The sequence below is a fragment of the Solea solea genome, chromosome 12 (assembly GCF_958295425.1).
Source record: "Solea solea chromosome 12, fSolSol10.1, whole genome shotgun sequence".
NCBI lineage: Eukaryota > Metazoa > Chordata > Actinopteri > Pleuronectiformes > Soleidae > Solea > Solea solea.
This window is the reverse complement of record NC_081145.1, coordinates 13,313,943-13,341,226: the sequence shown is the minus strand read 5'-3', so window position 1 is coordinate 13,341,226 and position 27,284 is coordinate 13,313,943. Positions and strand designations below refer to the sequence as shown.

General features: G+C 40.6%; 2 protein-coding genes across 5 annotated transcripts in view; both read right to left on the bottom strand.

Moving 5' to 3' along the window:
* LOC131470082 (synaptotagmin-7-like) overlaps positions 1 to 27,284 on the bottom strand; it is a 50,031-nt gene that overhangs the window by 19,811 nt on the left and 2,936 nt on the right. The gene's annotated exons all lie outside the window — the stretch shown is intronic.
* Positions 10,208 to 17,083, bottom strand: LOC131470081 (uncharacterized). 4 transcript variants are annotated; one of them, XM_058645610.1, is made up of 11 exons: positions 16,833 to 17,083; positions 16,667 to 16,723; positions 16,230 to 16,325; positions 14,910 to 15,047; positions 14,597 to 14,763; positions 14,379 to 14,515; positions 14,172 to 14,265; positions 13,717 to 14,046; positions 13,472 to 13,637; positions 13,250 to 13,374; positions 10,208 to 13,039 (listed from the first exon to the last, which is right to left on the bottom strand). In XM_058645610.1, exons 3-11 carry the CDS (start codon positions 16,321 to 16,323, stop codon positions 12,722 to 12,724), a joined length of 1,569 nt encoding a protein of 522 aa, XP_058501593.1. In that variant the 5' UTR covers positions 16,324 to 16,325; positions 16,667 to 16,723; positions 16,833 to 17,083; the 3' UTR covers positions 10,208 to 12,721. The 4 variants fall into 4 exon arrangements, with proteins under 4 accessions (XP_058501593.1, XP_058501591.1, XP_058501592.1 ...); XM_058645608.1 differs by lacking the exon at positions 16,667 to 16,723; XM_058645609.1 differs by lacking the exon at positions 16,667 to 16,723 and having other exon boundaries at positions 14,910 to 15,008.

Sequence of the window (27,284 nt, the reverse complement as noted above, 5' to 3'; positions counted from 1 at the left end):
CACACAAACACAGAGAGAGAAAGTTGTACTTCTTCCCACTTCCTTTCGAACATGTAAACTAGACATTAAGTCTTTGAAAATGTCTTTGTTCCCTGTTTTATTTGCACTTCATAGCATTTGCAGCCACAGTGCTGCTGTATGAAGCTGTCTTGCTTTACTTGCTCAGTGCGCTTCTTCCACCTTTCCTGATTGTAAGCAGCGCATGAATGGACTAAAAGCACTGCTGTACTAAGAAAGACAGGAGGGAGCTGTGTGGAGCTTAAGAGTTTAATCGGCATTTTGGGAACTCATTTGACAATGGTTTGAATATAACAGATATTACTTTAACAGGTAAAAATTACAATCTACAGCCTTGTGCAAAAATCATAGTATCCATGTCTGTGAGTCTATGTCTGACCTAGCGTCTCAACTAGCACTGTTGTGTGATGATCGTGTTGAATACTGAACTTAAATCCGTGAGCAGCATTCTCACGTATCAACCCTTAGAGTCCAGGTGTGTCAGGGCTGAGTGAAGAGCTGTGGAGATTGCGTTGTCAGCGGACCGGTTGGCCCAATATGCAAATTGGAAGGGGTCCAGGGAGGGAGGGTGGATTTGATGTGTTGCATGACTGCTGTTTGAAGCAATTCCTGATGATAGGGGTCAGTGCAACAGCATGGTAGTCATTGAAGCCTGAGGGGGACGACTTCTTTGGCAAAGGAATTATTGTTGTGGCTTTGAAGCATGTGGCCAAGCAATAAGATATGCTACTGAGTTAGTATTAGCTCCTGATATTGAATTTTATTTTGAGAAAATGCACCATGGATAAACTCTACCAACAAAATTGATTACACTTATTACACATCTGTTTAATGTGTGGAGAAATCCAGAGCCTGACAGACCTGCCCTGCCTCTGTACTGCCCTGTTGCACATTTTAAACATTATACCTCTGCATCAAGGCCTAAAACCCTTCCCAATTCACTTCATCTTCTTCTCCTCTTCACTTTAACTTGTTATTTATTACCACTTCAAATCCATCACAGGGCAAACATACAGAGACAAACATCCACTCGCTCTCACATTCACACCTGTCCGAGGCAAAAAGACTCTGCCGTGTGGTCCTCATATGCCGATTGTGTTTTGGGTTTTTTTGCTTTTTGAAATGGGTGCATGTGCTCATAACCACAAAAACCACATGATTTCTTCCACTTGACACCGCTTAAGCGCAGTGCCACGAGTGGGAACACATGCACTTTAGAGATGAGCAGAAACTAAGACAGAGCAGAGAGAACAGTGCCGGAAAAAGCAGAGTGGGAGTGGGGAAAGAAGGACTCGGCTGTAATGCTATTGAGGAGCAATTTGTGAAGCTTGTGCATATCTATATAAGCCTGTGGTCCCCATCTGCCCACATCAGCTCACTGCTGGTGACATAAAGCAAAACAAAAAAGGCCTTGAATGCTCCAGATGTATTACGTAGGTGGTAATATAAAATGTAATTCAAGTCCAAGTCCATTGTATTTGCCCACAGAAACAGAGATTGGTGCATTAGAGAAGTGTGCTGTTTTTGTTTTTCGTATTTATGTGCCTTTCTACACTTTTGTATCTATGTTCAACTTCTACTGCTCCTCTTCACATATTAGCCTAAATATTCTCGCTTCACCAAAAAAAGGGAAAACAATTATTGAAGGTGTAATTAAAGTATTGGCAGGACAAGTGCAACTTTAATTGAATGGCAGTTAAATGACTCACAGTACGGCTTCATAGTCCTTGGATCTTTGTGTTTTTTTACAGAATGTGTGGTTTATACAAAATCTCAAGTGAAGTTACTATAGTGCTTAACTTTGAAAGATAATCAGATCTCAAACTAAACAAAACGTTTACTGGCGATGTTCCCACTATGCACAGAGGAAGTGATTCATGGAAGGAACAGCAAAGTAACGTGAGACAGCTGCTGACAGGTTGGAGTACGAGTATGAAGTGCACAAAAACAGTGCCCAACAGAATATACAGAAGAGAATTTTACCATCCTTCACCACTTCTTGCCCCTGTCCACCATAGCACTCCCTCAGTCAGGTCTGATAGTTTGATATTACTGAGGCCATTTTGAGATGAGGGAAGCAACAAACAAATAATGTTACATCTGTTTACGGAGACCAAACTGAGGCAGAATAATATCAACAAGATCAAAAATCTCAAAACGTTTTAAATTAATTATACCTGAAACAGACACACATGTCTAAAATGAAGTTTATATGAAAAAGCCAGACAGACACTTGTCAGAAATGAATGGATTTAGATTCATGGCTACCTGGAGGCTTCTACTTGTCTTTTGACATCTTTATTCAGTTAAAGACTCTCTATAAAAAACACTTTATTACCCGTCTGGACCGACCAGACAGTAAAAACTCAGACCGCTGCAAACCCTAGCCTCAAGGTAGAAGTTGAAGTAGTTAATCTACCACAAACCATGCCGAACTTATCTTTGACTGCATAATGGCGCGTTTACACCGAGTAGAACGGCTGGTTTGGTACGGTACGTATTATTTAGTGTTTCCATTAGGCAATAGTACCAAAATATCCGGCCCCACTTTTCAGTAACCTTCCCTTGAGCTAGCAGTAATGGTACAGTCAAGTCCATTTCATTTATATAGCCCATCACCACAAACACAATTTGCCTCAAAGGGGCTTTACAGTCTGTGACAGTCTGTGACACTCTCTGTCCTTAGTATGGTACAGGTGGAGCTACGCCCACAACAAGTGTCACTCCCATGCGACTGGTGTTACTTCGCCCGCAGTCCATTGACATATTATTGAGACAAACAACCACAAACCGAGCAGGAAATAAAAAAAAAAAGAGCTGCCCTGTTGTCTGTTGTGTCTCGTTCGAGGTCAGTACAACGTCGCGCTACGTATCTCACTGAAGCCATCGGGCACAGCGCACACCCCGCCTACCAAGTCACTAAGACCCAGGGCTTTACCATTACTGTCCTGTACCAAACCAAACTGATGGAAACACCATAAGAGAGCCACTAAAAGACAGACCTCATGTGACCTAATGTGAGCCTTGTGACTCTGTCTTTATACATCCACAAGTGGCTCACACGTTCCCCTGAGTGAAAGCCTCACACTGACTAACATGTAGCCTCAGCTGGTGTGAGAAATGATTAACTGGCCCCCGCCTGCGACCACAGCCTTTTCACAACTGGTGTACGGCAGCTAAGTGAGGGACATTGAAAGGTTACTTAAGAAGAAGTAGTGGGTCTGATGTTGTCTTGTACATATCGGCAACAGGCTGTCATTTACACTGTCATGGGAGAAGAGCCAGAGAAGAGATTAGCGTTAGTATAGTGATTTATATGTGCTCAGTGACTCAGTGACTCTTGCTCTCATCATATGGAAGAGAGAATCCCGGCTCTCATTGACCGCTTCTTTCCCCAGGTGACCTTCCTCTTCGGCAGCTGTGCGTTAAAAGAAAAGCCTGTGGTCGAAGGACGGGATCGTCCTCTCCAGTGCAGTGGAGCGACACTATGTTGGCTCTGTGTCAGGAGGAGATTTAAATACCCCTCTACTTTTAGACTCCAGCTGGACAGAAATAACCATTATTAGCATCAGCCAATGTCAATGGAAGGACGAATTAAAGTAATGAAATACTTCCTATATCATCAACTGTATGTTTTAATGCATCTCCTTCCTCTGTCTTGGCGAGTTAGACATTAAGTAATTAATGGCAAAATCACAGAATCTGGCATGTTCCCCAGACTCCATTTTTAGCTTTTGCAGAGAACTTTATAAAGTAAAACTTACTCAACATAAGCACTGAGTCATCTCAGAGTAGTCTCCTGAAATGGTGTCTTGTCGCTTGACTACCTATTGATATGTTTGCTTGTATAACTGTCAGTGATTTACAGCTGGGTAGCATCCAGCAGACTGAGAGGATGCCATGCAGCTGCTCACTCACAGCAGGATACAGTCAAGGTCTCGTGGGAAATATAGTTTTCTATAACTACCAGTCCTTCTGGACTCCACTTCTGCTGAGTCACCTGTGATTTCACGCCACATTAATTCAACTACACAGCACCTGAAGACAATAGCTTTGCTCCGTACTGTAATAGCTACTCTTAATTCTTACACACGGGCTTAAATACTTATTGTAGATACAAGCTTGAAACTGTCGCTGCAGTCAACATCACCTCAGGGTTTCAGAAGAGGCTTTAGTACCTGCACTGTCAGCGTCTGTCAAATCAACGATATACAAAAAACTTAAGTAAATGGCAAGCTTGGCTGTTTCATTAATCAGTGTGACACACACACACACACACACACACACAAACGCAAAGCCCTCACACCTACTTGACATTATCACCCTCACATCATGACATGGATGTCATTTTATGTCAACTATTGTAGGCGTAGCTGCGGAGGGAAATAATAGAGGGAGTTCAGGCTGGAGAGGAATTAAAAGCAAGAGAAGATAACATCGAATCACCTTTGATTCGTGGTAATAAGGAGCAACAATAATTCTACTACAAACACATGATTGAAAGTGGAGAGCAGTGGCGTCTCAATTTACTCGGTGTCATCTTGAGAGCTCTGAGCACCTTCTTCACTAGGCACTGGCATGTACACGCTGATGTCGCAGGCAAGCAAACTGGAATTACCAGCATTATTTATTGTGACCAGCATGAACATCAAAGAGGACAAATTAACCTGTTCTGTGGTTGATTTAATAATTTAATAATTCTTTATGTGATGCCATAACTCTTGTGCACTGGGTCAGATGTGATAGAGGGAGAAGTGAAGCTGTTGAGACAGTCTCTCAGCCCCTTTGTCTCTATGAAGAGGTCTGTTAAATGACTGAAAGGACAAACAGGGCAGTTGTGTGATTTGTATGCAAACTGACCTTTAAGCCAATAGAGGGGCTCTCGAGAACAGAGAGCTAACCAGGAACCAAACACAGGCTCCTGTTAGACGAGTATCTTGTTAAAATTAGGTTGCACTGAACACAGGTTGGTCCAGACCACATTTCTTGCTAAAATACAATATTCACTTCATTAAGTCCCTCATTTTAAGACTGTACTGGTCATCCATTTCTTGCACCGGCCTGTACTCGCCACAGCCTGTCCGGCGTGAGGGTGCACCCACCAGAAATGACATCAACATGACGGGACTACACATGCGCCACACAGACAATGGATGTATTCGACAGAAAACAGATTTGTCTTCGTAAGCAGCTCTGCAAGACCAGCGCGAAATGGTTGTTATGATGTAATTAACAAAACAACAGAAGTTGTATCAAACCCTGTGTGAACTGTATGAGGCTTCAAGAATCCATCAAACATCTCTTTCACTGCTTTAAAGTAGGATCGTAGATGTGTGAGGTGTGAAAAAGTGATTCACTGCTTCTATTCTAATGTAACCACTATATACATTGGCAGACGTTTCCTTGTTCCTTGTTACACTGCCAGTGTGTTCGGAGCACAAACCATCGACATTCTTTCATCTCCACTTCTGACTATAATGTATCATGTGACCCCAGATGCTCACAGTGCAAGACGTTCAAATAATCCCAGAGACAATTGACAGAAGAATAAAAAAAAAAAACACAAACATGAGCACCTTTAGCTGAAGCCGAAGAGGCCAATGCATCCCTGTGTGTCACCAATGACAATGTCTGCACTCTTTCACACCAATATTCAATATAAACAATTCAATTCAATTCAATTCTAAAAACTTTATTGATCCCAAAGGGGAAATTCAAGTCTTTATCAGAACAATTCATGTTTCTGGTTAGGGTGTATATCAGGTTATCACATTGAATTAAGAATTCATAACATGGACACGTGGAAAGGCTTTCATTATGAACTACACATAGTCAATAAAATCAACCTTTTGTGCCTTTTTTTTCTATTTTTCAATCAAATATTCAACTAAATATTTAAAAAGGAATGAAAAGAATATAAAATGGTCAATTGAAATCACTTTAAATGCAGGTTTCTGGTCAGTCAAACACACGCAGATAGTGACCAGGGGACAGAAGAGAGCCGCCTTTAGACAAGTTTTGATCAGAGTCCTTCACTTGTTTTGTCTTGGATTCATTACATGCTTGCTTGTGTTGTCTTTATGCAAAGCTTCTCACTCCTCCAGTGAGGTGAGGGGCCATGCAGTGTGGTCTAAATGTCAAATAGAATATTGGCAGGAAAAAAGCCATTTTGAATCACAACTAAATAAACACTGGAGCACAATAAGTGCAATTTGTGAACGTTTTTCTTCCCTTACACAGTATTTATCCTCACATTGCAGGCTTTGCAGTCGTTTTGGTTTGTGACCAAAACGACTGCAAAGATATAATTTGCCTAAACACACCACTCCCATTAGGAAATCAGTGGGTTTTTACTAAGGCAATTTAAGCCATATTACACTTTATTTAACATATTATCTAATGGAAATGTTTGAATTGTTCCAATTCTTTAGCGATTTTAAACACTAATTGGTGTAGAGTAAATGTAGAGGGTTAAATGGTCTGTATTTATATAGTGCTTTTCTCGTCAAAGCAATTCACCCATTCACACAGCTAATCTATGTGCAGCACATTTTTTTCAATCACTCATCTTTCATACCCATTCACACGCTGCTGGCACAGCCTCAGGAGCAACGTGGGGTTAGCCAGGGACACGTGGGCACGTAGACCCCCATGAGGCGATGGAACAAGAGGGAGAACAGAGTAAATAATTAAAAGTATCAGTATTTCCTGTTTGGATCCTCAGACCACCTCCAACAATTGCTAATATCGAGTTAAGAGCCACTTCAGCATTTGTGGGTGATGTTTGTTTGAGCAATCGTTAAACACATGAAGTCACGTGAAGAGGGGTCTGAATGTCGCTCCTGCCAGTGTCTGAGCTAGAGTGATAATGCTTTGCTAGAAAGAAAAATAAAAACAGGATTAGTCAAAACACAGGAGTGCCAGCATGCCCTACCTCCAGGCCGTTGAAGTTGAGGGCAGGCGAGCTAGAGGCTAGGTGGGGTGGGCGGCCGGAGCCGAGAGGAAACCATGCGTATGCCTGAGTGTGGCCATGCAGCTTGCCTGGCTGGAGGAGGACAGTGAGTGAGCATGGGCATGCAAGCCCACAGATGCTCAGGGCTTTCCATTAGCCTGTTTTCCACTGCACCGCCAAAAAGGGCTATAGGCATTACTAGGTAGGTCATGACTCATATCACTATTTTCTCCCCTAAAATAACTGTGCTCTTGAACAACATAAGTGGGGGCGACGACTGCCAAGTGGGCAATGATTTCATAAATATAGTCTTTTATACTACATATTATCATTACCTTTTCAAACTAGTGTCTGGTGGCCAATAATTCTGACAGAAACCAGCCTTTTCAGTCTTTAGAGACCAACTTTAAACAAAGGTTTTGTTATCTGGCTGATATTTAGAAATCAGGGCAGTCCAATTACCATCAATCTGATAAAATATGTGGCTTAACTTAAACATTTAGTCACTGCTGTACCCTTATATAGACTTCAATATTACTGCCTATGCTGTTTGCCATATAGAAACACTGGGGCCATATGCATGTTGTACAACATTAAAGTTGACCTTGAAGCCCTCGTATGCAGTCAGCGAGACGCTTGCTTTCACACTACATTACACTACACTACACTACACTACACTACAATTGTAATATGTAGCCACATGCATCACTGAGCACAACTGAATACTGTTTGAGTAATCCAATCCCAGGAGGTCCTCTAAGCTGTTTGGGTGAAATTACACCTGTTTTAAGAGCTGCTCACCAGTGATCAGATCAGTGAAGATATGTTTTGGCTCTAAACGCAAACAGGGTCTCAGCAGGGCAGATCGACCATAACAAGCATTTGCAAAGCTTTGGAAGCCAGGAAATGATAGCATCTTTTTATTCCTTGGGCAGAGATTTCTTTCCATCCTAGACTAGCATACCATGGAACAGGTATTAATTAATTCCTGAAATATGACACTGAAATCCAGGCTAAGATAACATTTCATCTACTATAATTTCTTCAATATGCTAAGAAATGTGAAACATCTCAATACTGTAAGAAACAATGCAGGGGTTAGACTTAACTACCTCCAGACTCTAAACAGTGCAACAGTTAACCACAGAAGCATCATGTCATGATTCTTCTTCCCCAGTCACTAAATGTAATAAACTCAGGTCAGCGGCACAACAAAGATCATATACTTAATATAACAACTTAAACAGGAACTGACATGTCATGTACTAACATATTTGAGGAAGCTTTTACTTTAATTCCACTCTCTGTAGCTCGACCCCGACCTTATTCCTTACGTTCAAGCCTTTATTGCTTTCGTCATTCTTCTATCTAAACCCTTCCTAGACTCCAAATACCTGAGTCTGATCTCTGGGGAGATAACAGGAGGTATCTCATGGTCCACACCCAGGCTGTCAAATCTGTCTAGAACAGATTACACAAAGTGCCGCAGCAAACAGTGGGTAATAAACAGAGGGAGACAGGGGACAGCGTGCCGTGTTTAGAAGTAGAAGAGGACGAAAATGGAGCAGCTAAGAGGACACGAGAGCCATTTTCACTGAACTTCCCAAAGTGATTCCCAGCTCACACACTCACGTCCTCTCCCTGCCACCCTCTGCTCCTCTGCTGTTCTAATTCTGTCCCAGTTCTAAAGGATTTTAAAATTCAAAAGGTAAGCTAAAGTAATAGAGCAGCAGTTTATGAGATGCAAATATGACACAGAATTAAATATTGAATACAAATAGCCTCTTAAATTAAAATTTCAGTGGAGGTTAAAGAGAAGTAGGTGAACGTGGCCAGGGTATTTGGACTGAAACTGAGGTCCGTGCAAAATCTCTCGTGGACAGAATGATAATGTTCTTGTTATTAGACCAGGCTCAACATGTAACGCCGAACAGAGGAATGACGGGAAACGACGTGCACACTACATTCACTCACTGTTTTGGTATTTCCAGTAAAACACATACAGCAGAAGGACACAGCAGGTCCCGCTGTAAAACCTATAACTCAATCGTGTTTTTTTACATGACCCATTCTTGGCACATCTCGTGTCAATAACACATGCGTGAAGAGTGTTTAATGAGGATTGTCAGGCACTTTCAGAGGGAGGAAGAATGACGGGAGAAGCTGGGAGCCACATGTCCGTCAATTCTCAGCCATGTCTGATGTGCAGTCAGTGTGACAGAGTTTACGCTCAGTGGACGGTCTCCGTGCGGCGCTCATCAAATATATTAACTGCTTTTCTTAAGCAATACCATCTCAAAAAAAAAATATCTTAATTATGAACCCTCCCTATCTGATGTCAGTTATCTCAAAGCTGTTTGCGCACAACCATTTTATCTCGTTTCGCCACAAGCTTAAAGCCTCTAATTCCCTTTCTGCTATTTGCTCATTTCTCCCACTTTGCCCTCACCTCCTCCCTCAGTAGCTCTGTAATTAAGCAGTGTGTTTTTAGAGAGCAAAGGACTAACAGACAAGGAAGGGTAGATGCTATGACATCCTCTGCATGCATTTGTGATAGCTCAATTAACAAGTGAAGCCCTCCATCATCTCTCACTGACTCTCTGAGGGTCACTGGTGTGAAAACGACTCACTGTCCTTATCAAATGGATAATGACATAAAAAAACAACACAATTTATCACAATCAACCAACCTCATAAAATCTCAACAAAAAAATGACCTCCCAGCATGTATAAGATAACAACAGGTAGGCTGAGCTCCACAGTCAGCAGGACAACTGCGTACACAGCAAAAACGTCAGTGTTGATTTAACACCCACAGTGTTAAATTTAACACCAAGAAAGTGTCTATATGTGTCCACACTAGCTGGTGTTAAAGTAACATTCTTGAAAGTGTTAAAGGATTAACACCCATTTTTTTGTTAACTTAACACCCCATATTGTCAAAAATGTAACACTGCACAACACTCCCCAGTGTAGTATTTACACTACACTGGTGTTGGTGTTAAAATATAATGTTAAAAGTAACACTGTAGTTTTCAACACCAACGCCAGTTAGTGTAAGCACAACATGTGGTGTTGAAAATGTATGTAATGACGACACTTATGGGTGTTAATACCAATACTTTTCAGTGTATAAAAATAACACTATTTTTCAACACCAACCCCAGTAATGCTAACATTATTCAGTGTAAAAATTGCCCACACCCAACTACCTTACATTAAAGACATAACACAGAATTGTAACTCTGAATGGATTTAATACAGAGTTCAGTCAATATTGCAGACCTAAATAAATGTACAGCTCATACAAAACAGCAATGGGGCACAATATATGTTCTTTCATCATTTTCTGGCGAAAACTGTCTGTCATAAGCTCGATAATAAATAAGCTCAGACACACAAATAATAGCAAAGACATCATCCACATCCTCAATTCTGAAACCATTAAGGTGATCATCAAAATACAGTGTGATAACTTTAGTGGTCAAAAGAAATGCATCACCATCCTTGATAATGATATTGACAATTTTTTTGAACACAGGCATTTCATTTTCAGTACTCGTACAGACAAACATTCCAATGCGGTATTCTGTTCCATAGTTTTTCACCCATGAAGTAGTAGAGACACAAGGCATATTTAAGTTAAAGCAAGACCTCAAAACCTCACAACCGTCTAGTTCACTTGTTGGGGAATCCTTAATCGGGCCAAACTGAAACCTCTGGAAATAAAAATTCTCCCAATGAAAAGCCAACTGATTCTGGTGTTTCTTTACCAGTGTTTTGGTTATGTTCTTAAAATTCTTAACAGACTTCTTAAAGAAATTATGTTTGCCTTCAAACCTCATACACCACATATGTATTAGAGGCCCTATTTTCCTAATACATCTGGGATAATGAATCATAAAATGATGCTTCGGAATTAGTCTCTTTTCTGTAAACAATGACTTGAAGAGTTTGTGATGGTCAGAAATTAAATGCTTTAAGAAATAAGTCATACCATTTGTGATGATTGGCGAGAACACAATATTGACAATTTGAATTAAAAGAAGAATTACTCGCCAGTAACTGTTGTCCCTGTCAACCAGATCTCCAAAAATCAAGGGAGTGTTACGCAGGAGGCACCATGACTGAATGGCATTGAGGCCAAGGTCATTGCTACCATCATCAACTTTGATGGCACTAGGTCTGTTGTTTCGCTCACTGTATCCATAGTTAAAGCTCTGGATCCTTTCCGAAAGGGTGTTTTTGTCTATGGAATTCCTAACTAAGTACTGAAAAAGAAGCTTAAGTTCAAACTGCACAACTCCCTCCAACAGGTCGTGCATAATATCGACTGCATAATTGTCTGAGGAATGAAAAAACTGCAATGCATTAAGAGGACAGGCTTTTTTCACACCAAATGAGTGAACTAGATTGGGATTGTGTGCCATATTATTGCAATGTTCTAAATAGAGCTCTTTTGTGCGAAGAATTAGGTCTGGGTCATCCTCACTAAATACAGACTGCAAACTTGTTTTGTCAGTTAAACAAAATCGGCAACAGTAAGTTGCACTGAACGATTCAACCATACCAAAAAGGCCATGTAATGCCAAATTATCACCGGTAACCTGAACAACAGACCCCCTCAATGGCGTATCTGAAAACGGTACCTGGATTCCCTGTGTCTCCAGAGTTTTCAAATCATTAACTAGAGGTTGTAAGATTGGACTAAAACCATATTTCTTAATGTCATCAGAATGAAAGAGAGACACCAGATGAATGTTCATCAAAACAGAATTAAGCTTAGTTGGCAAATTTCTTAAAATGAAGTAAACACAGCCAAGTTTGTGTACTCCCTTTTTAGATCCAAGCGGATTGGCAGTTTCGAAGTCATCATAATAAATCTGAATTTGGAGTGCATGTTCTTCCTCTGAAAATAAAGGGTGATTCCTGAAGTATGAACCATCATTGATGTCTCTATAAATGCCATCTTCATGACACTTAACTTGCTGAAAGCAGGCACGGAGTTCCTGGTTGGTAAACATTGACTGAAGCGTTCCTAAAATTGGTACGTACATGAATTTATCATTAACAGGAATTTGACTGTATACACCAGTGGTTTTATCTAAGCGTGTATCATAACGTACACCAAGAACATGCTCTACTGGCTCAACAATTTTCCATTTTTTTTCAAAATGTCTTTGCCTCTTTGTTACCGTGTTTAGAAGCGAGAATGGATTTTCTAAGTTCTCCAAACATTCTTTGACTTTGTCTAAGGTCTGTTCATTCACCTCAGACGAAAGACATTCAAGAACAGCATCCTGTGCTTGAATATGGACGTCATTCACAACCTCTTCCATTGAACAAGCTAAAGATTGCACTGTATTTTCAGCAACTCCAGCTGCTTGTACTTGAGCGATAACAGAGCTACACATATCTACAAATGAACTTTCTTTCAAAAGATTTTGGTGACTAACAGAAGAATCTGGACCTGGCAAAGGCTCAGTGGCACAAAAACTGTCCATGTCAACACTGTCCATACCAACACAGTCCATATTATCAACAATATCTCGGGCCAAACTGTCTCCATGTACCTTCAAGAGGTGTTTCTTGAACCCAGAATAAGTGTAAAAAACAGATGGACAACCATGTTCCCCACATTTCAAACGCAATGTGCGCCCCGGATACAAAGCATGACTAAACTTCAAATGCTGGAAAAGAGCAGAACAATTTCTGTGCTGAACCTTACACTTGTAACATGTTAACATAAATTCAAATGTTACTAATTCTCACTCTGATTTCCTTGACTCTTGGGCTCTCCTTTGCGGTGGCCACATCAATGCCATAGATGGTTGTTTGGATGAAGGTGTAGAAGTTGAAGAGGGTCTCATCATAAGACACAGCAAACATGAAGTGCGCCTTAAACAGTTCGTCGAAGGCAGCCACAGCAGTCTGTGCCACACAAGGAATGGGCTTCTGGTCCAGAACGATGTAAAACTTTTGGATGCTGCTCTTCTTTTCGCCAACGCAGAGAAGGAAGGGTTGTGCAGATCCAATTCTGCCAAGGAAAGTCGCCATGCTCGTCCCCACCTAAGATTGAAAGACAGAACATTAGAAAGAGAGATTTGTGCTTGTTCACTCCCAAGTGATAAGATTTACTATTTTAATTTTGAACATTTTCCCACTTCCTTCACCTGCAAACATATGAAAAAGATCTAAAAAGAGGATGAGCTGTACTAAAGATTACATAATCAACAGTGAATGAAACAAAACATCCATTAATTCATGTCAAAAACATACCTTCATGAACTTGATTACGTGGTCAGCAGCCTCAGATGCACTGATTTTCCCGTGTCTTTTCCCCTTTGCCGTCGGAGGTAAGAGATGAACCAGCAGGAGAATAGCGGCCACGTCACTGTCCCATCCTAATTGAATCACAACACACAGCCCATCTGCAGTCAGATTATGCACAATTGTTCACGTACAGAACATAGGTGAACGTGCTCATCCGTTAACACCTACCACAATCATTGGATTCCTCCTGAGCAGACAGGAGGTCATCCAGATGAGTACTCTGGTGAAGGCTTTTGCTGATGGTGATGACCCTAGGCTTGTAGAACGTTGGCCATTTTGCAATAAACTTGCCGGAGATGTCTTTCCCAAAGAGCATGGTGAAGTCCTGATCAATCTAATACAGACAAAAATCATATCAAAATACAATTCAACACATCAATTAAGATGTACATCAACCAGTCTCAATCCCTTACCAAGCCAGGTATATCCAAGAATCTTGGGAAGTGATCTAGGATGAGTGAAGACTGGTCTGGACTGTGTAGCATTTGTTGTCTATACTTGAATGTTGCTTTCATTTTCTCCTTGACGACTACCAGGTCTGCCGAATGCTTCATCATGGACATTGCTTCTTTGCAGTCATCACCAAACAGCTGTTCAGATGTTGAGGTCTCACGTAGAGTCTTTGGGCCACCTTGATATTTAGCTTTGGAGCCCCTTTTGGTGTCACTTGCACTGTTGCGCTGAACCGTCTTCAATCGGTAGGCCAGGTAGCCCTGTCCACTGTGAGGATCATAGTAATGCTCCTATCACACAAGAAAACAGAAAAGACATACTGTATTAGATTCCATACAAAAGAACAACCAAACAGATCTAGTCCCTACATGACGAAATAAGGGAAAATGAATTGATCTTGAAATTTCATACTCACATAACCAGTGGCTGATTCCTTATCTCTCAGATTGGGGAAAAGAGTGACAATTCCAAGGGCATAGGTAATGCGTACATTGACTGGAGGGATCCTCCTAAAACACAACCAATTATCAAATTACATTTTAACATGCAGTTCAAAAAAATTGACACAAACTGTGGAGAGGGTTGAGTGGTAGAGTAGAGTAAAGTAAACTTTACTACTTACCCATGACTTTCAATCATATCTGCCACCAGAATGTTGACAAGTTTCTTTCTTGTATGATCAGAAAGACCATTTGTGTTGTTGTACTCTTTGAATACATCTTCACCCCCTGGTTTTTGATGCAGAGCTACATAGACAATCTGCAATAGAGGTCACATGTCAGCCTGCTATGAATTTTGAAAAAAGATTAACATTACATCAAAAACCTGAAATCAACTCACATTTTTTGCAACCTTACTGTCAGGTGGTCCCTCAACTAGTCGCCTTTTCCGTGCTGTGGTGCTCTCTGTTATCACTGTGGAAGAGGAACTTGCAGAGCTGAGAGACTCAACTGATGAGTATGACCCCTCCTCTGAGCAGAAGGAGGCCTCGGTTACCTGGTCCTCATCTATGGAAGCAATTGAAACAAATGTCCCAAGATTTATCACACGGCATTGTATCTGCATTGGCACTACTATGTGTAATTGTTTTTCACAACTGCAGTTGTACCAAATTGATGAATACAAAGTCAATTTTTATGCGTTCATGTCTTACCAGTGTGCTCTGTGACCACTTTGAAAGACATTGTAGAAGATCTCAGCAGTTCATCAAAAATATCAGCATCCACAACGACTCCAGATGAGTCATTCAGCTCTGCATGGATTTCATTTGGCAAGCTGAATTTAGCATAAACTAGAGGAGAACAAAAACACTTGTCTGTAGTACACTACAATTTACAACAAATTATTTGTAATAATTAATCAAAAAATAATAAACTTAATCATGTCCATCACTTTTGACAGAACCCACAGATTTCTATTAAAATATGAGCTGTTGGCTTCAAAAACATATTTAGTAATTAAATGACTTGACACTGAGGGAGGCGAGTAAACAAGCAGGATGCATGTGAAAGACAGATGGATCCCTCTTTGAGAAATACCACATTTTAAAACCAAAATCATTAGCCTTCCATTTGCATTCCAACTTGCCAATGCCAACATTGGGTCCTCGTCATCTAATGTGGGACCGTAGCTGTAGCTGAACTGTTGAATCGACTAAGCTACAGGCTCTGAAGGACAACTAAGCGAAATGGCGTTGTCCCTAATTATTTCTAGCTTACAATGCGCATATATGTCTTTTAAGTTTGCCTTACAATTAAATAAAGGAGAACCCACCAGGGAATTCTGAAATAAACGTTACTGACTTACACTTGTAGGTGGTATAATAACGTGACCTACCAGGATTCTTGGACTGTCTGTAAAACCATGACATGGCGCCGTTAACTAGGCTAACACTACTATGGAACAGCAACGGGGCCAACCGCCGTCAGGATAGCATAACTTCTATCGATTTGAATGGCGCGAAACCATTTGTTCATAAAACTATGCCCATGATTATCACAGTCCTAACATCATTACTAACACCAGTATGTCTTTTAAGTTACGCCGTTACGATAGCATCATTTCTAGCGGTCTGGGGTAGATTATCAGACCAGTTTACAAACCAACGACATTAGCATTGAACTTACCCTCTTCTATGAATTTCACGTAATCGTAGCAGTCGTCAGTATAATAACGTGACCTACCAGGATTCTTGGACTGTCTGTAAAACCACGACATGGCGCCGTTAACTAGGCTAACACTACTATGGAACAGCAACGGGGCCAACCGCCGTCAGGATAGCATAACTTCTATCGATTTGAATGCCGCGAAACCATTTGTTCATAAAACTATGCCCATGATTATCACAGTCCTAGCATCATTACTAACACCAGTATGTCTTTTAAGTTACGCCGTTACGATAGCATCATTTCTAGCGGTCTGGGGTAGATTATCATACCAGTTTACAAACCAACGACATTAGCATTGAACTTACCCTCTTCTATGAATTTCACGTAATCGTAGCAGTCGTCAGTACTTGGAACACGAACCCATTTCTTGACACTCTTGTGCTCCACTTGGACTAGCATTTCTATGAAACACAGCAAAAAAACTCAAGCTTCGACAACACAATAGAAACATACCTACGTACCCCTAGATCTCTGTGGCTTATATTGAGGTAATTTTATCCAGACTAAATGTAGAACACGTTTCCCCCTCGGCTAGCTGCAATGTAGCTTTACGTAAGCTAGTCATGCCCTATAGGCTACATAACATCAAACACTATCAAACCATTTCCACAGTTTTAATAAGGTAGCCTAACACTAATTATTAATAACACTAGTGATACTATTAATTACCATACAACTACACAAATGTTCATTTGGGTGTAAACTGACGACTATATCTATCACTATTTTAACATTAACTTACCGTTGGCTATGTGAGCAGAAGGCACGAGACTTCAAGTTTTCTTGCTTTTAGAGTTTTCTGTTAACATCCATGTAAAATAGGCAGTCAGAATTTAAACCATAATCGAAGTTGCTGAGCTAAATCATATTCTCATCAAAAATACCTCTCATGTGAGCGTTTTGCTTACCTTCAGAAACAAACATTGTCCTCATGGAAAATGGAAGAATAATGGCGTCGACAAAAAGTGGATTTCGCATTTCACAGCCGTTACGTCAAGGCGTGGCTTAATTTAACACCAACAAGTTAACGGTCCAATTTGACAACATAAAAGTGTCACAAGCAACACCGCCAATGTTATTTTAAAGCTGTCTAGTGTTAAAACAACACCAACACTCTCTATTTAACACTGTCCCCAACATTTTAACACTGGCATTTTTGCTGTGTAGCATAATTGTAGTTTTCTGCATTTGGGCTTCTTGTTTTGATTATGTAATCAACGTGCTCATTTAGGTGGCGAGTGAGATGAGCTGAAACCGCAGTGCATTGTGGGAGCTCTGTGTTTGACCTGCATGTTTGTTTTTCCAAGCCGTGCAGCAGAAGCCCGTCTGTGTCCAAATATCCCGTGCACGGAACATCCCACGGGACTGGAAAGTCAAGATTTGTCCGTTTACTTGTGCAAATGCATGCCCGGGGGCATTTGAGTGTGCGCCAACTCTGTGGACAAAAAAAAAAGGACTCGAAGAGTGAGTGATCAGTTGAAATATCACCCTCTATCGAGACTATTGGAGTGCATAATTCTTCTCCTTTTATGACTCATTACGGGGATCAGTGTCCCATCCCAAACCTGAGAGCCAGAATCACTAAGAAGGGTCTCAGGGCAGTTGGCATTAATCAATGAATGTTGCTCACATGAAATATGATCTGTTTAGAAAAGCACTGCCGTTTATCATCAGGAGAGTGAAGAGACAAAAAAGCAAAAACAAGAGAGAGAGAGCGAGAGAGAGATTTCAACAGCATGTCAGATGTGTGGACCAGAGGGACAAAAGACACATTTCAGCTTTGTAGCCAGAAATGGACTGCCGGGATGAGCTAGCCCAATCTGATGTGTCTCAGCTCTACTGAGTCCAGAGCTGAGGCACAACAGCTCAGTCCCATGCATGCACAATTACTTGACTCCAATTCATCGCGCCCTTACAGCTGCACCAACTTACACATAAGATAATAAGCTTGCAAGAGTAAACCATGACTGGTGGGGAATCCAACAGTTATGCACATTGTTTTTGTAGATAGTCTCCCATCTGTTGGTACCAGTAATGTGATCATTTTTACGTTCACAGCAGGTACTCAGTTACACTGTGAATGGGGGTAAGCCTTCTGTTTCTTGAGCCAAACATTCAACAGATAAATCCCAAGCCCCACTCACCAATCTCTGTCCCAATCAGTGGAGTGAATCCATATTTTGAATTTGTTCTCCGTCAGATTTCCCCATGTCATCTATTTAAATGATTCAAGAAAACCAAGAGGGACATCATTTCTTCCTTCCTGCTTTAGGCTCTTTACTCCTTGCCCGCCCACCCCTCCTCCTCCTCCTCCTCCTGCTGCTGCTGCCACTCTTCACCACTCTCTCCACCCCAATCTCCACAGTAATGATGGGTCAGCACAAGCCTGAAAAATGCCATTCACTACCTGAAGCAGATGTGACACAGTCAGTTCACAGAAATGCACGTTAAACGTACGATATTAATCAGACTAAGACAATAATTCGGTTTTCTTTATGTCATGCAAACAAGTAACTCCGATTAAATCGAGCAAGTCTTAGTCAGACTAACATACCTGGATAATAATAGATTCATAGTCCAATTACTCCTTAGTCAGACTGGAGTTGAACTTGGCGACTCCAGGATTTCCTCCCCACTTTTTTTTACCGAGAAGTAGGTGTGAAACACAGCACAATGGGCACTGTTCTTCTGTGAAGTAAAGGTAGACCAGAAACTGATTCAATAGGAACTAGCTTGTAGAGAGATACAGCGCCACCTACTGAGGGGGAGTCAAGTAGTCTGATTAAACTGTGCATGTAAATGTAATGAGAATATATCCACTGAAATGTTATCGTTTTTCAATTTACCAAATGACTACAGAAAATACAGCCAAAATAAGGACACAGTAAAAATCTGTCACTGAAGATTAATTCTGTTGTTGTCACTGTTAGCTAGAGAATTTGTGTATTTTCTCAACTAATCCTGCCACAGATTGAAAACAGCTGTAATGGATATACAAGAACACACAGAGCACTCACTACCGTCCCTGGTATTTAAACATCACACTGCCACAAGGTTCCTCTCTGGTTCAAGCTCAGGGGGAAATGGACCCAGATGACTGATCCATTGGGTGTAGCTACAGCTACGGAACAGTAAGTAAGACTTAACCCCGGTAGAGGGCAAACCTAAACAGCTAGCCAGATAAGGCAAATGACTGCTGGTCACCACTGAAGCAGAGCCATAGAGAGACAGAGGGATGAAAGGAGGTTTGGAGAAGAAATGCTCAGGCAGCCAAGCTGAAGAGATGGCACTCGTACAGCCCAATCTGTCAGTCTAACTACCTTTGCCAGATACACGGTAGCTCACACAAGAAAAATCACACTTCTGCTAAATACCAAGAGACGCACTGGCTGTGCACACAAATCGATGCTCCAGTACACAGGTTGTGGAACATGCTGTACTTTAGCAAACTGCATGATACGCAACCTGTATTAACTGCACTTCTACTTTCCTTCTTTCCTTTGAGAGAAAAAAATCTGTTCAAGTCGACACCTAAAGTAAATTTGCAGTTTAGTGACCTTGGATTGGCCAAAGGTAATCGGTTCTTGTGCAGAGTGTATGAACTCCGACTAAACACCAAGATAAACCTTAGCCTTAGTCAATGAAGAAGGAGTCAAAGTAAGTTTGACCATTTACTTCAAACTTTATCATACAGGCTGAACCATGAGGTGAAAACTGTCAACAAACTAATAAAGAATACAAAACCATTGTCAGAGTTCTTTGTCACAACTTATCAACGTAATTTAGAAATAATAATCAATCAATGTATGTTGCTTAAATTAGCTCTTGACTGCTACCATTGTTTTTAACTGAAAGACACTTACACATGAATTGTAAATAAATCTTAATATATGACTTAGCATTTCTAACATGTTATCATCAACTTACAGCATTGCTTCCGTGATATTTTACCAGAACAAACATTTCTGGACAGCCTGTCACATGGCTGCTTTGTTTGTGGCCAAACAGGAAGAGGCTAAACAGGAAGTGGCAGCACCATAAATAGACTTTAACAGGACGAAGTGATGTCATAATTAAAAATGGGGGAAAATGCTTAGTACATATAAATTAATTGTTACCATTTTGAAACATAAATCAATATTAACAAATTATCTACCAAAAGAAAAATACAAAAAAGTGCAATAAATACCTGAAGAGCAGCACATAATCTGTAATTTTCTTTACTTTGGAAGTGTTTGGGAATTGTTTCTATACAGTGTAGTTTCCTTAAACATACAATTATACTAGGGCTGAACAATTTTGTAAATATATCTGATTGTGATTTTTCTCAGGGATACTGATATATGATTTTTTATTTGTTTAAGTCAGGCATCATTTCAATATTTACTGTACAATAGATTTATCATATTTTATAACATAGCACTCCATCAAAAAAATATGAATTACCATTACTAAACAAATAAAAAGTATAGTATGAACACAGAGTCAGATATGATGCGTAACATAACGATTGGGATTTAGCAATTGCATTATTTGAAATTGTGATCCCCAATTTGAATTTTTCAATTTTTCAGCCCGAGATTAAATGACACAATCTCTTCACAATACAATTTCCATCTGACTAGCATCTGATGACATTGCTTAGACCCTGACTCTCTCCTCTCGCTTCTCCTCCGTCTACATTTCACTGGCTGTCCAACAGTGAAAAAGTTATGCGTCATTTATACACTGGCTCATACGGCAGGTCAGCTCCACAGCGTCTGATTAAGATGAGAAAAATGAAGCTGGCAAAATGCTTTGAACCCATTATTACAGAAGCTATTACGCTGCTATTATCTGCGTAAAATCATGGGTGTGGAAAGATTAATTACACTCAAATGGTAATGATGTCTGTCAACAGGATAATTTGCCCAGAATTCACTGTGATTCTTCAACTGAATGTGATTGTGTGACCACTGGATGTTTCAACGTGGGGATTAGTGCTGGTGATTGCGCTTTAGAATGATTAAAAAAAAAAATGACATCAATAGAGCACGAATACATTAAGACACAGTTGTTCTTCTGAAACAACAATAGAAGCAGTGAGAAACCTCAGGGGGTCACCCACACGGTGAACTCTTGACCTCCTGCAAACAAAGTCATCATATGCTATCACGACTCCACACACCAGTGCTCCAGAGATAATGTCGCAGCGCCAGCAGCTTTGGATCTTTCATATCAGTACATATTGGTGCTCCACAACACCACTCCAACTGCTCACACCTCCTAATCTCCCCCGAGTGTGAGATGCAAACAGAGCTAATATGTTTGAGGAGACAGCAGTGATCACATTTCCAAGTGATGCTCTGTAACCTCCCAGAAAACCAGAATGTTCCCAGCAAAACCACAATCTAGCTTTCAAAACATTAGATCACAACCTGACAATCCATTATGTAATAGTGTCCGTTTCTCTATTACTCGCCAGAATGAGACCAATTTTCTGTGGATTGGATTAAAACCATCATGCCTCTTTCGTTTTCAGAACACTGAAGACATTGTTCGCGAGTGCTTTTAATTTTCAAAACATGCTCTCAACAAAATGCAACTTGGCACCTCGTGAAAGTGGGAGCTGCAAGAAGACAGCAGAGGTCACCGAGTGGTGAGTAAAAATAAAGCAACACGGAGAGCAGGAGAGAACGACGATGAAGAGGAACATGAATCAACACAAAAACTGTTCGGTTATGCAACAGCATACATGGAGGCACAGCACTGCGTCCGAGAGATTACAGATTTACAAGCACTGCCACTGTGACATCAAGTCAAACAGATTGTAAGTTACAAATGTAGGGGAGTCATTCCTCTCATAAACACAGGACTCAGGAGGATGTAAAGCATGAGAAAAGTGTTGTGAAGCTACATTATTGGCTCTTTTCATCTTCACTTCTTTTCTCTACTTCTTTTCTTCATCCCTCCTCCATTAAATCCCCATTAGAGACTAAACCAATCCACTGTCACTAACCCTTCATTCTTCACTATGTAGGCCTCCCATCCCCACTGTGTTCCCTTTACACACACACACACACACAGACAGACAAATACACACAGGGCCTTCTCTCCTCTGTGTGACCTTGACTGGCTAGCACTCCAGGGCTTGTTCTTTCCTTCTCCCACTCCCTCTGTCGCTCTTGCTCTCTCCATTTTTCCACGCTTGCTTCCACTCTATCAGCTATTTCTCTACCTCTTGCTTTCTATCATTCTTCCCTCAGCTGGCTGATGTCAACCACCGTGGCCCCTTTTCCTGCTCTTTTCTAAGACTCGGAGGAGAAAAGGACAGAGGATGGCAGAGAAAGTAGAAGAGGGACACCTCCCCCTCTACGATCCCGCGGACTGAGAGAATTCAGCATAAAAATAACTACAGCTCTTAAAAGACCACATCAACAAGTCTGCCCCAAGGATCTTATTTCTCATTATATATTTATTCTATTTTTTTAATCACATATTGAATATGTGCTCATGCCAGTAACTCTTTACTCGCCCTACTTAGGACATACATAGTGTAAATAAACATTTAATATACTGTAAAACATACAATAATACAGATGTAAGCACATATGAAGTTGAATTGAATAAGTGTGTTAAAAAGAATGGATTAAATGTTTAAATATTGTATGTGAAGCGTTACCAATGAGCATAAATAATCATAGTTTTTAGATTAACTGCTATCTAATATTACTTTAGATTATGTAAAACTCATTTTTCAGACCAGGCTGCAGGTTAATTAATCAAAAGTATGGTACATGTCTTTAATTCTAAAAGGCCCTTTTTTCAGTATTTTATTTTAAATAAAAACATGAACAGACGTTGCTCCAATCAGCTGTTTCCAGCTTCCTGCTCCACTGAGGAAGATGACAAGTACTCTCAATGAACAGCAGGTCCAAATCCGTGTTTCGTTGCAGGTGCTCCTACAAAAGCGTCTAATTGCCTCCACTGCAGCATTGTAGCCTGTTCCTGTGACTCCGGTGATCAGCCAGATTTTCCCAATGGCGTAGATGACAACATCCATTTGTATAATAAATAGGAGCTGTTAACCGTGTGACGATCCATTCATAGCTAAATAAACTTAAGCTGAAGTGACTACTGCGCTCTATAATTATGCTATTCCTGTACCGGTTCATCCACTTGATATACCCAAAGGTCTCTGCTGTGATGTGCCAATGTTGGTGCTCATAGACTAAATCTAATGCATTTCATTTTTTCATTTGCTCTACGTCTGATATCAATACAGCAAGCTGTAGGGCAACACAATAGCATGTGACAGCTGAAGGCTTTAAATGACATTAAGATAGAAAATAGAGGGCACCATGAATTAATATTTTCAATAATCTTTCTTTTGAATTTGATAGACTTGTTGAATGCAGCTGCGAAGCTCTGAGTGATTTCTTTTCTCCAAGCCTCTACCTCGTTTTCAATTCACCTTGCCGTAAAAAGGCATGGACATTACGAGACTGCCACAGGAATCCCCCGCCCCAAAGATAATTTCCCAATCCACATTAGCAAAATAGCCATGAAGTAAAAGGGACACCATCAATTTCTACAGGGCAACAGTAACAAAGAGGTTAGGAACTCGCAGTCTTCCACGTCACACTGTGTTTAAGAGCGCCCACAAATTCCCTCCTTCTTCCGTTTAATTTCCCTCGCAGTTAAAATCCTTTGATGTATACCATGAACTATGAAACGCCACAGAGCCAATAAAACTAAGATGTGCTTAAACCCAGGGCCTTTTCGTTCAGAAGCAAGCAGCCATATGTAGCAGGGAATAAGCTCAAATATATAGGGATCAGATTACAATAAGCTGTGCCCTGAATGACTGGAAGGATGCAAGATCCAGGTCTGTACTCTGATTAACGACGGCACCTATATCAGTGTCAGCTCCCCCAATTAATGTCAGACAATAGTGGTATTAAAGGGTGAACTTCAGGGCTATCTCCAACATGGTGGCAATCTGAAGAGTAATGTACTCATAAACCACAAAGCCTTCCTCACTGATATGTGGGATCGCTCTATTTCAGCTCAACTTTAACTAAATGTATCACATTGAACAACAGTGAATAATCATGGAGTTTATTGGGGTTCACACTTTTAAGTTGCAGCTGTTTTCACCCCTCTCCAACTGGACAGTCTTATCTCAATAAGACTTCAAAAATCAGCATGCTGAGATGCTCTAAAAGACAATGCTAACAGTTGCTAATTAGCACTTGACAGCAGATGCTGATGGAAATATAATGAGTTAATTGCTATGCAGCCATAAACAAAATGAACAACCAATTAAAAATGTGACCTGATGATGCTGCTTGATTTAGTCAGGACATCAACAATATGAAAATCCATCCTCTGGGGATCACGAATATCTGAACATAATTTCATGGCAAGCCATCCAATGGTTAAGATACCGAGACTGTACATAAAAAGTGGGCATAATCTTCTGGTTTGCTGGCTGAGGAAACATGGAAGTAAAAGTACACTAAGTAGACACCAGGGGGCAACTCCACTATGGAAAATGAGCCTAATTCATATCCTCAAACATTTTCATGAAGGATTAATAATCTCAATCGTTAGTTTCAGGTCCTCTTCAATGGAGCACGATGACAACTTTGTAAATTATATTCACATTTAAGAGGAAAATGGATGATAAAGCACGGAATATATATATGACTGAACACCACTGTGATTGACAGATGGTCTCATCAAAGAGGTGCCTTGTTGCAGGTGATGTCTGTGAACTTCCTGTTCCTGCAAACCCTCAACATGGCACTGGCCAAATCACTACTGATTGCAACTTGAAAACAAAAAGCACAGCAGGACTGACACATCACAACAGTGGTTACAAAAACTCTTTCTAGGGCACAGTTGAGGAAAATACACATATGTTTTTAAATGGTTTTAACATTTGTGATATTCCTTTCTTCATTGTACATTGATAGCCTTGTTGTATACTTTTTTTTTAGGTTGTAGGTTTATCCACGATGAGGCCAAATGCAACTATCCATATTTGACGAACCGTCTCAGTGCAGCTTCCTCGTGCCAAACTGAAGTCATTTTAATTTATAGTTGCAGCCAAAGGTTTGGGCTGCGTCCCAAAAATCAAGGCAAGCATCAACCGGAATCAATAGTGAACCTGACAGTATTATTATATATGATATTCAAGTGATATATAGTGTGGGCTGCCAAGCAGAGTATCGCACCATTCATCAAAGTACATTTAAAGAAATGTATCCCAAACTCTGTCACCACAAAAAGAGGAGAGCTATCAAAATGTCGATATAAAGAAGGTTAATACTTCATCCTGCTATGCAAACAAGTGAAACAATTGATTCCTTTATTGCATAGGGACACGATGTGATTAACTGCACTGTGTATTATCCTGCAGGAGAGAATTGGACAATAGAATCTGGAAAAGATGGAGAACTAACTAAACAGATATATCTACTGATCCACCTCTTGTTGGTTATACAGAACAAGGTGATTACATGCATAATACATGAAGTCCTTCAACCACAGACTCCCTCCTTGGGCAGGTTTCCTGAAAACTAAGTCAGTCCATCAAAAAACATCATCATCAACAGATACATCACCAAAGCACCGTGTTTCAGTTTCTGGATTCAGCTGAGGTGATAATTGAAGTTCTCATTCTATGTAAAAAAAAAATCACAAACTATCATGTCTAAAATGTCAACACAAGCCTGTCCCCTATATATAAAGTACATTATCACTTCATAATTTTAGTACTGTGTTGACAGAGTCGATCACAGATAGTCCTTTCACAATGGCAGGGCTCAGTGCCGGTTCCAGTTCCGAAGAAGGGAGATTTTGCCAGCGTTGTGTTTACTTCCGCCGGAGTAACACGGAGTAACGTCCTCCCACTTTGGTTCCTGTTAAACTGGTGTGAACGTGGGCTGGTTTGCCAGAAAGCACCACGGTTCTGAGGCTACAGAAAGGCACCACAGCCAGAATCGCAACCACTAGGGGCATTAAAGCTGTCGGTTACCTCTATAGTTTCATCCTAAAATGTGTGCTTAGCAAACACCATCTAAGTGGCCATTTACAGTAATCTTACATTGTTGAATTGTTGATATCATGAGCACTTCATTTCAAAGTTTTAAAAAACTGCATCCTGTTCAAAAAACAACAGAAGGATCAGTGCAACTTCCATCATGAAGTGGAATTGGTTTCTGATATTTTTAAGATTTGTGATAGTCTAATTGGTTTCAGAAGCAATAACCTATTGTATAATAAATATTTTTATTTAGTTTAAGTTGGCTGGAGATGAACTTGATGTGCAGGATTGTTAAAAGCCTATAAACAAACTCGGTTGGAGAATGTTTTGCAGTGCATATAAATGACAATCCATTTAGCAGTCACGCTCAATAATAGGCTTCCATACCAAGCACTCACTACTTTCTATTTTTCATAGAAAGTGGCCATTTACATTTTTCCCCAAAGGTCAGCATTGATCAAAATCTTCATCCAGTCAAACTTCAGACATTCATACGACAGTAGCTGGCAGTTTGTGATTGCCAGGCTCACACATGAGCAACCTGTTTGTCCTCATCCCCCTTTAATCCTTTGAGGCCATAATCGATATGTCCCAAGTAGACCTTTTTCACTCTCCCTGCCACTGCACCTTGAGACGCGGTGTGAATTTAAAAGGGTACAGCAGGAGGCAACACCCGCTGGAAAGGAACACCTACTCACATAAATCAATTACAGGCATGACAGTCGACTACTGAGTTCCTTACTTAAAAGAGCAGCATTTATAAAAAAAACCTGGTTATGACTTTTATACATTACATTTTGACCATGTATCCCCACAGACCACATTCTGTCATGACATGATGTAACCAACAGTCACAACTAATTCCCTATTTCCACCTTAACACACACACATATACGGTCACTTATTAGGCACACTTGTCCACCTGCAACACAATGCATTTAGGCATGTAGATGTGGTCAAGAAGATGACCTGCTGAATTTCAATATGGACAGGTCTGAGTATTTCATAAAGTGCCAATCTCCTGGGATTTTCCACACACAACCATGTCTAGGGGTTTACAGAGAATGGTCCAAAAAAGAGAAAATACCCAGTGAGAGGCAGTTCTCTGGGCAAAAATGTCTTGTTGATGAAAGAGGTCAGCATAAAATGACCAGACTCATTCAAAATGATGGAAAGGCATCAGGGACTCAAATAACAACTCATAACCCAGGTATATAGGAGGCCATCTCTGATTGCACAACACATCAAACTTTGAAGTTGATGAGCTAGAACTGCAGAAGACCACTCTGGGTAGGAGGGGAGCGGTTCGGTTCGGTCCAGTGCGCAT

Excerpts from the sequence above, each read along its gene's own strand:
- LOC131470081 (XM_058645608.1), bottom strand. The coding sequence starts at position 16,902 with ATGCGAAATCCACTTTTTGTCGACGCCATTATTCTTCCATTTTCCATG. Across the intron at positions 15,048-16,229 it reads CGTGAAATTCATAGAAGAGG|TTTATGCTAAATTCAGCTTG; the intron begins GTAAGTTCAATG and ends GTTCTCCTCTAG. Across the intron at positions 14,764-14,909 it reads AGTGGTCACAGAGCACACTG|ATGAGGACCAGGTAACCGAG; the intron begins GTAAGACATGAA and ends TTGCTTCCATAG.